Source organism: Oncorhynchus nerka, linkage group LG6 (assembly GCF_034236695.1).
Source record: "Oncorhynchus nerka isolate Pitt River linkage group LG6, Oner_Uvic_2.0, whole genome shotgun sequence".
Classification (NCBI taxonomy): Eukaryota; Metazoa; Chordata; class Actinopteri; order Salmoniformes; family Salmonidae; genus Oncorhynchus; species Oncorhynchus nerka.
In genome coordinates, this window is record NC_088401.1 from 81,479,199 (window position 1) to 81,492,752 (window position 13,554).

At 47.1% G+C, this 13,554-nt stretch overlaps 1 protein-coding gene across 2 annotated transcripts in view; it reads right to left on the reverse strand.

Moving 5' to 3' along the window:
• Nucleotides 1-1,036: 1,036 nt before the first annotated feature.
• LOC115118731 (kinesin-like protein KIF3A) overlaps nt 1,037-13,554 on the reverse strand; it is a 29,011-nt gene continuing 16,493 nt past the window's right edge. For both annotated transcript variants that reach the window (XM_029647428.2, XM_029647427.2), the window contains 8 exons: nt 11,153-11,312; nt 10,758-10,938; nt 7,717-7,827; nt 6,902-7,027; nt 6,719-6,772; nt 6,494-6,562; nt 3,444-3,565; nt 1,037-2,474 (listed from right to left, as the gene is read on the reverse strand). In XM_029647428.2, the coding sequence (XP_029503288.1) occupies nt 2,426-2,474; nt 3,444-3,565; nt 6,494-6,562; nt 6,719-6,772; nt 6,902-7,027; nt 7,717-7,827; nt 10,758-10,938; nt 11,153-11,312 (872 nt within the window). In that variant the 3' untranslated portion in view covers nt 1,037-2,425. The remainder of the gene's footprint in view (nt 2,475-3,443; nt 3,566-6,493; nt 6,563-6,718; nt 6,773-6,901; nt 7,028-7,716; nt 7,828-10,757; nt 10,939-11,152; nt 11,313-13,554) is intronic.

The window sequence follows — 13,554 nt, forward strand, 5'->3', positions numbered from 1 at the left end:
GTACATGAAACTGTCTTTATCCTAGTCCAGAAAAACACCCCCATAATGCATTACTATTTGATTTATCCACAAAATAGTGTTTCTTAACACAGGATGTATTGAACAACATGCACCATGAGCCTTGTGGAAGTAGTTAGGGTTCTAAGGTAGTCTTCTGGGTTCTTTAGTCTGTGGTTCTAAGTGGAATGTTCCGTTTTCTCCCCAGCTTCAACGTTCCAACTGCACTATGACGAAGAATGGAGACGAGGAACAGCTCCGCGCTCTCCTGATGAACCTCTACAACTGTGCCCAAGCCATCTATTCCCGTCCCCATTCTGTCACTCATCACAAAACGACCAACACTTTGAGGGGAACTCTGTCGACCGTGCATAGTCCAATATGACAAATGATTATTTATTGAATTGTATTTAAATGTACTATGACATTTATTTTTGTACTATTTATGAATAAATTAAATAATTGGTAAAAAACTATTTTCTTTCTTTTTATAAATGTGGTTTATTGTTTAAGTGTTGATACTACTACAACAAAGATTTTCTAGATTTGACCTATTCCTGACTCTAGCCTCAAACTACATTTTATAATGTGGAATCACTGAAATGTCTGGCAGTCTCCACACTAAAGCACTGGTAAAACACGATCATTAACATTATACTGTATCGTGTGTGGACCACTGAGAAAATCGTGGAACAAGTCAACTTCGTGGCAGTGCCATGGCGTTATAGCATCAACCAATCATTCACATTTATTTTATAAAGCCCTTTTTACATCAGCAGTTGTCAAAGCGCTCTACAGATACCCAACCTAAAACCCCAAAGAACAATGCAGAAGCACAGTGACTAGGAAAAACTCCCTAGAAGGCAGGAAGAAAACTAGAGTGGAAGAAACTTAGCATGATTCCAATCTTAAAACATGCTACACACGGCAACCAGACATATCACACGGCAACCAGACAAATCACACGGCAACCAGACAAATCAAATCAAGAGACTGAAATGAACAAAAAGAGGGATGTTGAAAAAGGAACAAGAAAGAGTGAGATTAAACATGTCCAATAATTTAATAAATTATTAAGAGATACAGGGGGGCTCAGTAGATGTAAACATTTGACATACAGTATAATACAAAATAAAGACACTTTGCTTCCACTACAATGCACCATAAACGATGACATGAGAAGGAAGAAATAAAAGCATAAGTGAGTTAGTGTTTAATGGGTGAATGGTACTACTATATAGACGGGTTAGCTGACAACGTCATGAAAATGACACGCACGTAGATAAGGCAGAAGTTCGTGTGGCGTTATGATTCTGAACGGTCAGATAGCTAGCAACAATGACAAGAAGCTGCCATGTGGGGAATCGTATGGTTTCAGCTTGTTGCATCTTCCTATTAATAACATGAGGTGTTTCGACTGATGCCACGTCTTTGCTAAAATGGCTGACATTTGCCATCTAACCAACAACAAGTGCTCATTGTGCAAATCTATTTATGTTTTCAAAGAACATTTGGAGACTAAATATAGTTTGCCCTATAGTTGCTGACACGTTGGTATTGTTGTTAAACAACCAGCGCGTCTATAGAAGCGGTATGTCATGCACCTCCTACCATTCACACATAAAGGAGGAAACTAAGTTTAAAGTACATTTTAGACTTCCATAAGTGTGATCCTTGAAATAAGGGGAATTATGACCTGTGGTATAGATATGAATAATTTATAGGACAGTTTTTGATGTTGACTATGTTGAAGGGTATCAGATGTATCCTAGATGTCCTGCCATTAGAAGTGGTGGTGTCTTCATGTCATATAACAGAAGACTGTTGTTGTCATCGTTGTCTTGGCAGATGACGACGTGGTCACAAACCATGGCTTATGCTCAGCATCGACTCATCTCTTTATGTCCCGAATGGCACCCTATTCCCTTTTAAGTGCACTACTTTTGACCAGAGCCCCATGGGACACCGTATGAGCCGTAGTCAAAAGTAAGTGCCCTAAAAAAGGGAAATAGGGTGCCATTTGGGATGAAATCAAGTGTGTTGCCACCTGAACTGTGCTCGATGGCTACATTAAGACTCAACGTTAAGCTGATTATCCCTCAACACGTCTCCGTTCATTACAACACAAGGTACCTTCGACTTGGCCATTAACCCCCAGTTTAAAGGGAAAGGCCCAAGTCCTACAGTACAGTGGCGGCTCCCTCCTTCCCTCACTGAGACCAATAAACCAACGGCTGATCTCCATTCACATGTAGAACCTTACTATACAGTGTATTAAGATAACATACGTTGAAATGACGACGTTCAACAATAAAGATCTTCAGGCTGGACTATTGACTGACTGCTGTTGTTGACTCTAAGGTATAGTAGTGTAGATGAATTGCAGTACATGGGGCTCCAGCCCTGATTGGCTCTCTCCCCGTCTCTCTCACTGCAGCAGGGATTCCATCACAGCCTCGGGCTTCGATGATCTTTTCCTGTCAGGAGATAAGAGGGCAGCATTAACAAATTGCACCCTTTTCCCTATATAGTGCACTACTTTTGACCTGGGCCCATAGAGAATAGGGTGACACTGGGGACACAGATGAGATGATCATGGGGTTAATATTCACTGAGTATACGAAACATTAAGAACACCTGCTGTTTCCATGACAGACTGACCAGGTGCATCCAGCTGAAAGCTATGATCCTTATTGATGTTACTTGTTAAAAACACTTCAATCAGAGTAGATGAAGGGGAGGAGATGGGTTAAAGAAGGATTTTTAAGTCTTCAGACAATTGAGACATGGATGGTGTATGTGTGCCATTCAGAGGGTGAATGGGCAAGACACAATATTTAAGTGTCTTTGAACGGGGTACGGTAGTAGGTGCCAGGTGCACAGCTTTGTGTGAGGAACTGCAACGCTACTGGGTTTTTCACATTTAACAGTTTATCAAGAATGTGTATCAAGTGTATCAAGAATAGTCCACTACCCAAAGGACATCCAGCCAACTTGACACAACTGTTGGAAGAATTTGGAGTCAACATGGGCCAGCATACCGGTGGAACGCTTTCGACACCTTGTAGAGTCCATGCCCCAACGAATTGAGTCTGTTCTGAAGGGAGGGTAGGAGGGGGCAACTCAAAATGAGGAATGTGTGTCTAAACGCTGTTTTATACGCTCAGTGTATTTATTTCTATAGTTCTAGGGAAGTGACATTTAGGTTGACCAGAAAGCAGCATATATCTGATAATAACAACGTATAGTATTTCTCAGAAGTGCAGAACGCTGGGACGTAACACCTGACAAAGTGATACATTATAGTAAACCATTACTTCAGATAGACTTTATAGTATTCTCTATAATCTGACATTTATTCAGAAATGAAATATTACTACTGTTGTTATTTTAATCATGTACCGACAGCAGCTGGGAGACAGGCGGTGGTGGTGGTGGTGGTTTACCTTCGTCCAGTCTTGGACCTACTACTCTTGGAGGTCCTGGGCCTCTCCAGCTTCATCAGTGACTGTCTCATACTCTCCTCTGTGTAGGCCAAGTACACATGAGACAGGTCCACCTCAAACGGCTGGGGGGAGAGGGAGAGAGGAAGGAGAGGGAGAGAGGAAGGAGAGGGACAGGTGGAGGAGAGGGACAGGTGGAGGAGAGGGATAGAGGAAGGAGAGGGACAGGTGGAGGAGAGGGATAGAGGGAGGAGAGGAATAGAGGAAGGAGAGGGACAGGTGGAGGAGAGGGATAGAGGAAGGAGAGGGACAGGTGGAGGAGAGGGATAGAGGAAGGAGAGGGACAGGTGGAGGGAGAGGGATAGAGGAAGGAGAGGGACAGGTGGAGGAGAGGGACAGAGGAAGGAGAGGGATAGAGGAAGGAGAGGGACAGGTGGAGGAGAGGGACAGAGGAAGGAGAGGGACAGGTGGAGGAGAGGGACAGAGGAAGGAGAGGGATAGAGGAAGGAGAGGGATAGAGGGAGGAGAGGGACAGAGGAAGGAGAGGAGGAGAGGGAAGGAGAGGGACAGGTGGAGGAGAGGGATAGAGGGAGGAGAGGGACAGGTGGAGGAGAGGGATAGAGGGAGGAGAGGGACAGGTGGTGGAGAGGGATAGAGGAAGGAGAGGGACAGGTGGTGGAGAGGGATAGAGGAAGGAGAGGGACAGGTGGTGGAGAGGGATAGAGGAAGGAGAGGGACAGGTGGTGGAGAGGGATAGAGGAAGGAGAGGGACAGGTGGTGGAGAGGGATAGAGGAAGGAGAGGGACAGGTGGTGGAGAGGGATAGAGGAAGGAGAGGGACAGGTGGAGGAGAGGGACAGGTGGAGGAGAGGGATAGAGGGGAGAGGGACAGGTGGAGGAGAGGGATAGAGGAAGGAGAGGGACAGGTGGTGGAGAGGGATAGAGGAAGGAGAGGGACAGGTGGTGGAGAGGGATAGAGGAAGGAGAGGGACAGGTGGTGGAGAGGGATAGAGGAAGGAGAGGGACAGGTGGAGGAGAGGGACAGGTGGAGGAGAGGGATAGAGGGAGGAGAGGGACAGGTGGAGGAGAGGGATAGAGGGAGGAGAGGGACAGGTGGAGGAGAGGGATAGAGGAAGGAGAGGGACAGGTGGAGGAGAGGGATAGAGGAAGGAGAGGGACAGGTGGAGGTGGAGAGGGATAGAGGAGGAGAGGGACAGGTGGAGGAGAGGGATAGAGGAAGGAGAGGGACAGGTGGAGGAGAGGGATAGAGGAAGGAGAGGGACAGGTGGAGGAGAGGGATAGAGGAAGGAGAGGGACAGGTGGAGGAGAGGGATAGAGGAAGGAGAGGGACAGGTGGAGGAGAGGGATAGAGGAAGGAGAGGGACAGGTGGAGGAGAGGGATAGAGGAAGGAGAGGGACAGAGGAAGGAGAGGGATAGAGGAAGGAGAGGGACAGAGGAAGGAGAGGGACAGAGGAAGGAGAGGGATAGAGGAAGGAGAGGGACAGGTGGAGGAGAGGGATAGAGGAAGGAGAGGGACAGGTGGAGGAGAGGAGAGGGGAGAGGGAGGTGGAGGAGAGGGACAGAGGAAGGAGAGGGACAGGTGGAGGAGAGGGATAGAGGAAGGAGAGGGACAGGTGGTAGAGAGGGATAGAGGAAGGAGAGGGACAGGTGGTAGAGAGGGATAGAGGAAGGAGAGGGACAGGTGGAGGAGAGGGAGAGGAAGGAGAGGAAGGAGAGGGACAGGTGGAGGAGAGGGATAGAGGAAGGAGAGGGACAGGTGGAGGAGAGGGATAGAGGAAGGAGAGGGACAGGTGGAGGAGAGGGACAGGTGGAGGAGAGGGATAGAGGAAGGAGAGGGATAGAGGAAGGAGAGGGACAGGTGGTAGAGAGGGATAGAGGAAGGAGAGGGACAGGTGGAGGAGAGGGATAGAGGAAGGAGAGGGACAGGTGGAGGAGAGGGATAGAGGAAGGAGAGGGACAGGTGGTAGAGAGGGATAGAGGAAGGAGAGGGACAGGTGGAGGAGAGGGACAGGTGGAGGAGAGGGATAGAGGAAGGAGAGGGATAGAGGAAGGAGAGGGACAGGTGGAGGAGAGGGATAGAGGAAGGAGAGGGACAGGTGGAGGAGAGGGATAGAGGAAGGAGAGGGACAGGTGGAGGAGAGGGACAGGTGGAGGAGAGGGACAGGGAAGGAGAGGGATAGAGGAAGGAGAGGGACAGGTGGAAGAGAGGGATAGAGGAAGGAGAGGGACAGGTGGAGGAGAGGGATAGAGGAAGGAGAGGGACAGGTGGAGGAGAGGGATAGAGGAAGGAGAGGGACAGGTGGAGGAGAGGGATAGAGGAAGGAGAGGGACAGGTGGAGGAGAGGGATAGAGGAAGGAGAGGGACAGGTGGTAGAGAGGGAGAGGAGGAGAGGGACAAGGAGAGGGACAGGTGGAGGAGAGGGATAGAGGAAGGAGAGGGACAGGTGGAGGAGAGGGATAGAGGAAGGAGAGGGACAGGTGGAGGAGAGGGATAGAGGAAGGAGAGGGACAGGTGGAGGAGAGGGATAGAGGAAGGAGAGGGACAGGTGGAGAGAGGGATAGAGGAAGGAGAGGGACAGGTGGGAGGAGAGGGATAGAGGAAGGAGAGGGACAGGTGGAGGAGAGGGATAGAGGAAGGAGAGGGACAGGTGGAGGAGAGGGATAGAGGAAGGAGAGGGACAGGTGGAGGAGAGGGATAGAGGAAGGAGAGGGACAGGTGGGAGGAGAGGGATAGAGGAAGGAGAGGGACAGGTGGAGGAGAGGGATAGAGGAAGGAGAGGGACAGGTGGAGGAGAGGGATAGAGGAAGGAGAGGGACAGGTGGAGGAGAGGGATAGAGGAAGGAGAGGGACAGGTGGAGGAGAGGGATAGAGGAAGGAGAGGGACAGGTGGAGGAGAGGGATAGAGGAAGGAGAGGGACAGGTGGAGGAGAGGGATAGGTGGATGAGAAAGAGAATGTGAGGGTAGAATAATATTATCCAGATCCACCATGCTGTGTTTGTCTTGTTATGTAGGCGTGAACTAAGAACTCACATCTTTGTCTTTCTTGTCCGGCACGGGGGTCTGTTTTCTCATGTTGTTACCAGTGTAGGCTACACATTTCTGAGGACCAACAAGTAACCATGGAAACAATGTCATAAGCATGAAGCAATCACACCAACGTTGCTCTGTACCGTCTATGTTAATGAAGAAACTCCCTCCCCTTAGCCTGACTATTCTCAGGTTAAATATTTCACTGTGGCTGTATGCAGAACTCACCAGTTGCCATTCCCCAATGTCCTCATTCCAGTGTACGTAGTTCTCAATCATCTCCTGCACCAGACAGGAAGAAGCAGGAACCATATTAGCAACAGTGCTAACTAAATACTCGCTCACACAAGTATAAATGGACGGATGGACACGCGCGTTCTCAAACACACACCTACACACCCACACACCCACCTGGTATTCCTGTGGGATGAAGTTGTCTATGATGAGCATCTGCAGTCGTAGCTCTCTGCTGAGGTGGCGGATATTCTCCAGCAGGCCCTCGATCTCCCGGTGATGTTCCTGCTGCAGGTCGGCCATCTGACAACACAACAACAATATCGGAATGAACACAGAACCAATGCTGTGTTAATGAAGTCATGAATCAATGCTGTGTGTTAATGAAGTCATGAATCAATGCTGTGTTAATGAAGTCATGAATCAATGCTGTGTGTTAATGAAGTCATGAATCAATGCTGTGTGTTAATGAAGTCATGAATCAGTCATGAATCAATGCTGTGTGTTAATGAAGTCATGAATCAATGCTGTGTTAATGAAGTCATGAATCAATGCTGTGTGTTAATGAAGTCATGAATCAATGCTGTGTTGTTAATGAAGTCATGAATCAATGCTGTGTGTTAATGAAGACATGAATCAATGCTGTGTGTTAATGAAGTCATGAATCAATGCTGTGTGTTAATGAAGTCATGAATCAATGCTGTGTGTTAATGAAGTCATGAATCAATGCTGTGTGTTAATGAAGTCATGAATCAATGCTGTGTTGTTAATGAAGTCATGAATCAATGCTGTGTGTTAATGAAGACATGAATCAATGCTGTGTGTTAATGAAGTCATGAATCAATGATGTGTTGTAATGTTCTGCTCTTGCTGCAGGTCATCAACAACACAATAAGTCCCCAAGTCCTGTGTTTGAACCCACTTGGGATGCATCCTATTCACTATATAGTGCACTAGTTTCCACCAGAGTCCTGTGGGACTTGGATTCTTACCTCTGACTTGGCAGCCATCAGCATGGTCCAGACTTTCTTCAGCTTCTTGGTCTTCCCCTGAGCCTCCTCCTGCAGACTGGTGTACTTCTCCTCAATGTCCAGACGCTCCGCCTGCAAAAAAAGACAGGGAGTTTGGCATTTCATTTATTTCATCATTAACGGAAAACCTCAACACTTTTGAACCTCATTAATTATCTCCATGTAGATCCTGGTATGGTGCTGGAGATAATGAATCTGATGTTAAAAAGTTGTAAAGTGTCACTTTAACACAGTAGACTGCTCCAGACGGAGTCAACAGTAGACTGCTCCAGACGGGGACAACGGTAGACTGCTCCAGACGGGGACAACGGTAGACTGCTCCAGACGGGGACAACGGTAGACTGCTCCAGACGGGGTCAACGGTAGACTGCTCCAGACGGGGTCAACGGTAGACTGCTCCAGACGGGGTCAGCAGTAGACTGCTCCAGACGGGGTCAACGGTAGACTGCGCCAGACGGAGACAACGGTAGACTGCTCCAGACGGAGACAACGGTAGACTGCTCCAGACGGAGACAACGGTAGACTGCTCCAGACGGGGTCAACGGTAGACTGCGCCAGACGGAGACAACGGTAGACTGCTCCAGACGGAGACAACGGTAGACTGCTCCAGACGGAGACAACGGTAGACTGCTCCAGACGGAGACAACGGTAGACTGCTCCAGACGGGGTCAACGGTAGACTGCGCCAGACGGAGTCAACGGTAGACTGCTCCAGACGGGGTCAACGGTAGACTGCGCCAGACGGAGACAACGGTAGACCGCTCCAGACGGGGTCAACGGTAGACCGCGCCAGACGGAGACAACGGTAGACCGCTCCAGACGGGGTCAACGGTAGACCGCTCCAGACGGGGTCAACGGTAGACCGCTCCAGACGGGAACAACGGTAGACCGCTCCATACGGGGTCAACGGTAGACCGCTCCAGACGGGGTCAACGGTAGACCGCTCCAGACGGGGTCAACGGTAGACCGCTCCAGACGGGGTCAACGGTAGACCGCTCCAGACGGGGACAACGGTAGACCGCTCCAGACGGGGACAACGGTAGACCGCTCCAGACGGGGACAACAGTAGACCGCTCCAGAAGGGGTCAACAGTAGACCGCTCCAGACGGGGTCAACAGTAGACCGCTCCAGACGGGGTCAACAGTAGACCGCTCCAGACGGGGTCAACAGTAGACCGCTCCAGACGGGGTCAGCTGTAGACTGCTCCAGACGGGGTCAACAGTAGACTGCTCCAGACGGGGACAACAGTAGACTGCTCCAGACGGGGTCAACAGTAGACTGCTCCAGACGGGGACAACAGTAGACTGCTCCAGACGGGGTCAATAGTAGACTGCTCCAGACGGGGTCAACCATAGACTGCTCCAGACGGGGACAACAGTACATGCAGGAAAACAATAATGCCTGAAGGCTTTCCCGCCCATTATGGTTTGACGACAGTAAATTGACGCGTGTGCGTGAAGAAGGAAACGTCTGATGTCATAAACTCTATATCAGGCAATACGCTTTAGGGATTAAATCAAGATTACTGATCCTTCAGTATTGGTCTGTTATTGTCAGTTTGCAACATGTATTATGTTGACAGATTATATTGTCATTTTGAGACTGAGAAAAGCAAAGCAGGCAGATCATCTGAACTAGCAAGGTGCTGACTGGTGTGACTTTAAAGCAGAGGTGTTCAAACTTCTTCAACACGGACGCCATTTTTTCCCACCAGAAATTCTGGTGACCCCCACCTCACCCAAAAATCTGAGGACAACGTTCAAATAGGTAAATGGTTTTCACATCAACAAATAATGTTACAATCATTAAATTAGGAGAACCAATGTATACATTTACAATATTTATAATTATCTTGCACAAAAACATGTGTATATTCTCCCATAAAAGAATGTTTGGCCCTCTGTCCAGTCTCTCTCAGCCTATTGCAGACAGTCGGAGCACTGATGGAGGGATTGGGCGTTCCTGGTGTAACTTGGGCAGTTGTTGTTGCCATCCTGTACTTGTACCGCAGGTGTGATGTTCGGATGTACCGATCCTGTGCAGGTGTTGTTTACATGGTCTGCCACTGCGAGGACAATCAGCTGTCCATCCTGTCTCCCTGTAGCGCTGTCGTAGGCATCTCACAGTACGGACATTGCAATTTATTGCCCTGGCCACATCTGCAGTCCTCATGCCTCCTTGCAGCATGTAAAGGCACGTTCACGAAGAGGAGCAGGGACCCTGGGCATCTTTCTTTTGGTGTTTTTCAGAGTCAGTAGAAAGGCCTCTTTAGTGTCCTAAGTTTTCAAAACTGTGACCTTAATTGAATACCGTCTGTAAGCTGTTAGTGTCTTAACGACCGTTCCACAGGTGCATGTTCATTAATATTTTTTTCTGAGTTTACGTTAAATGACTCATTTCGGTACCCAATATGCTGGGACTGACGATGATGCCATTTCCTTTTCCTGTCAGTGCCCTCATACCAAAATATAACATCTCCACTTATCACTGATCAACATCCCCTCTCCACTCAGACAGACAGAGGAAGTTTGGTGGTAAGCATTTTGATGCAGAAATGACTGGCATGCTGTCAGAGTTAACCACTGAGGCATATATGCATTACAGCTCTTCAGTTGGCTGAACTAAGACTCAGCCTGGTTACCACCCCCTTTCAATGTAGATGCTCTATTTCACTGTGTGCTATAACTCCTCTTCCTCCAGTTCTCTGCCGCGCTGCTTTGAGTTGATTGTCCTACATCCATATTGAGATGTACAGTGTTTTCAGAAAGTATTCACACCCTTTGACTTGTTGTTGTTGTTGTTGTGTTACAGCCTGAATTTCAAAAAACATCATTCCACTTTGACATTATTGGGTTTTGTGTGTAGACCAGTAACACAAAATGTCAAAGTCATCCATTTGTAAATTCAGGCGGTAACACAACAACATGTGGAATAAGCCAAGTGGCTGGGAACACTTTCTGAAAGAAAGTAATATATTGTGACACAGTGTGTAAGATGGTATACCTCCTTCTCCTCTAGCTCTCTGCGGAGCTGCTCAGCCCTCCTGCGCCTCTCCTCTAACTCATTGTTAGACTCCTGCAGTAGTTTCTCCTGCTCCTCAGCCTTGGCCAGGAGGTCCACTCCTCCTACGATCACCTTCTTCTCCAGGGCTGACAGCTTCTCCAGCAGCAGGTGATGCTCCTGCCTGGGGAAGGAGGTTAGAGGTCAGTAGATCAGAAAATACCTTCAGTAGGCTAGGTGGAGTTTCTGGCATATTTCTTCAACCCTTCTAGGATGTCTCAAATCTACAAGAGGGCATCCGAAAGTATCTAGGAGTAGGGGGGCAAGCATATTTTAAAGCAGTAGATTATTTCTGGAAAACTTGTGAACTTCGGGAATGTTTGTAACCCCAGACTCACTGCGCTTTGAGGAGATCCTTCTCTCTCTTCTCCAGTTCTGCCCTGACCTTGTTCCTCTCCTCCTCCTCCATGTCCAGCTTGGCTTCTAGCTCCTTCCTCTCCTCCTCGATCTTCGCCTGCATCTCCACCATCTTGTCAGGGGAAACCTTCTTCTTCTTCCCTTTAATAATAATAATAATAATAATAATAATAATAATAATAATAATAATAGTGATGATCACTTATTTGACATATAGAGCCATTCCTGAAGTCCACAGCCATCAAGGGGAGGGGGAAGTTTTCCCCTAGGTACAGAATGCAGACGTAGGATCAGCTTCCCATCGCCCAATCCCTAACCTTCACCGTTAGAACATACAAAACTGATCTAAGATCTGCATCTAGGGGAACATCACCATATACCCAACCCAGTCTGATTCGTAGGTTTGGTTAAACAGGACCAGTCTGGTCCCAGATCTGTTTGTGTCGTCTTGCCAACTCCTATGGTCATTGTCACACCGTGCACAAACAGATCTGGGACCAGGCTAAGACAGCACATCATATTACAATGGTCAATTAGTCAAATATTAGATGTAACACACATATAGTCTCTCTCTCTCCAAGGTGTTAGATAGTAGCTACAGTCTTCTACAGAGCAGTAAAAACTACATCGGCTGTATGATTCAGCTCCTTGATGTACAGACTGCTGTCTCTTCTTTCTGCAGATACTATCCATTAGATTACGAGCAGGAAGTTAAAAGGTGCTTTTAAAGATATCTGTGCGTGTCTCAAATGGGACCCTAAATCCCTAAATAGTGCACTATGCCCTATGGGCCGTGGTAAAAAAAGTAGTGCTCTACATAGGGAATAGGGTGCCATTTGGGAACAGCTTCTAGACAGAGTGCAGGCCTCAGGCCTATTCACAAGGCACTCTCTCTCAGAGATATAGACATGGAGACAGTAAGTGATGGAGAAGACCATGACAAAGTGGCAGTACAGTAATATAGAGAGAAAACCTTAAATCATACTGACTGACTGACTGAACCATAGATTTAATTCTGTTGCCGTTTTTTGTTAGCGTTAAAGCTAGTTAGTCAAGTCAATTAAATTCTAACAGTTCGATAATTAAATTAAATTCTATAGTTCACTGAAATAAATTGCAAATATAACCTGGTCCCAGATCTGTCTGACAACCAGGGTAAAGAAGTTGCCTGTGCACATACAGATCTAGAACCAGACTAGAGACATTGGATGTGCCCTAAACAGCACCCCTTTACCTATTTTGTGTCCTACTTTTGACCAGAGTCCTCTATGTAGGGAATAAGGTGCAGTGTGGAACAGTCTTCTAGACTCCTCAGAGAGGAGGCACAGACAAACAGACAGACCAAGAGAGAAATAGGAAACAGAGAAACAGAAAGACAGACAAACCAAGAGAGAAATAGGAAACAGAGAAACAGAAAGACAGACAGACAAACAGACCAAGAGAGAAATAGGACACAGAGAAACAGAAAGACAGACAGACAAACAGACCAAGTGAGAAATAGGAAACAGAGTAACAGAAAGACAGACAGACAAACAGACCAAGAGAGAAATAGGAAACAGAGAAACAGAAAGACAGACAGACAAACCAAGAGAGAAATAGGAAACAGAGAAACAGAAAGACAGACAGACAAACCAAGAGAGAAATAGGACACAGAGAAACAGAAAGACAGACAGACAAACAGACCAAGAGAGAAATAGGAAACAGAGAAACAGAAAGACAGACAGACAAACAGACCAAGTGAGAAATAGGACACAGAGAAACAGATAAAAAGAGAGTATGAGAAACAGTTGAAGTCGGAAGTTTACATACACTTAGGATGGAGTCATTAAAACTAGTTTTTCAACCACTCCACAAATTTCTTGTTAACAAACTAAAGTTTTGGCAAGTCGGTTAGGACATCTACTTTGTGCAACGACACAAGTCATTTTTCCAACAATTGTTTGTTTACAGACTTATAATTCACTGTATCACAATTCCAGTGGGTCAGAAGTTACCATAGACTAAGTTGACTGTGCCTTTAAATAGCACGGAAAATTCCAGAAAATGATGGTCATGGCTTCAGAAGCTTCTGATAGGCTAATTGACATCATTTGAGTCAATTGGAGGTGTACCTGTGGATATATTTCAAAGCCTACATTTAAACTCAGTGCCTCTTTTGCTTGACATCATGGGAAAATCTAAAGAAATTAGCCAAGACCTCAGAAAAAAAATGGTAGACCTCTACAAGGTTCATCCTTGGGAGCAATATCCAAACGCCTGAAGGTACCACGTCCATCTGTATGAACAATAGTGGGCAAGTATAAACACCATGGGACCACGCAGCCGTCATACAGCTCAGGAAGTGTTCTGTCTCCTAGAGATGAACGTACTTTGGTGTGAAAAG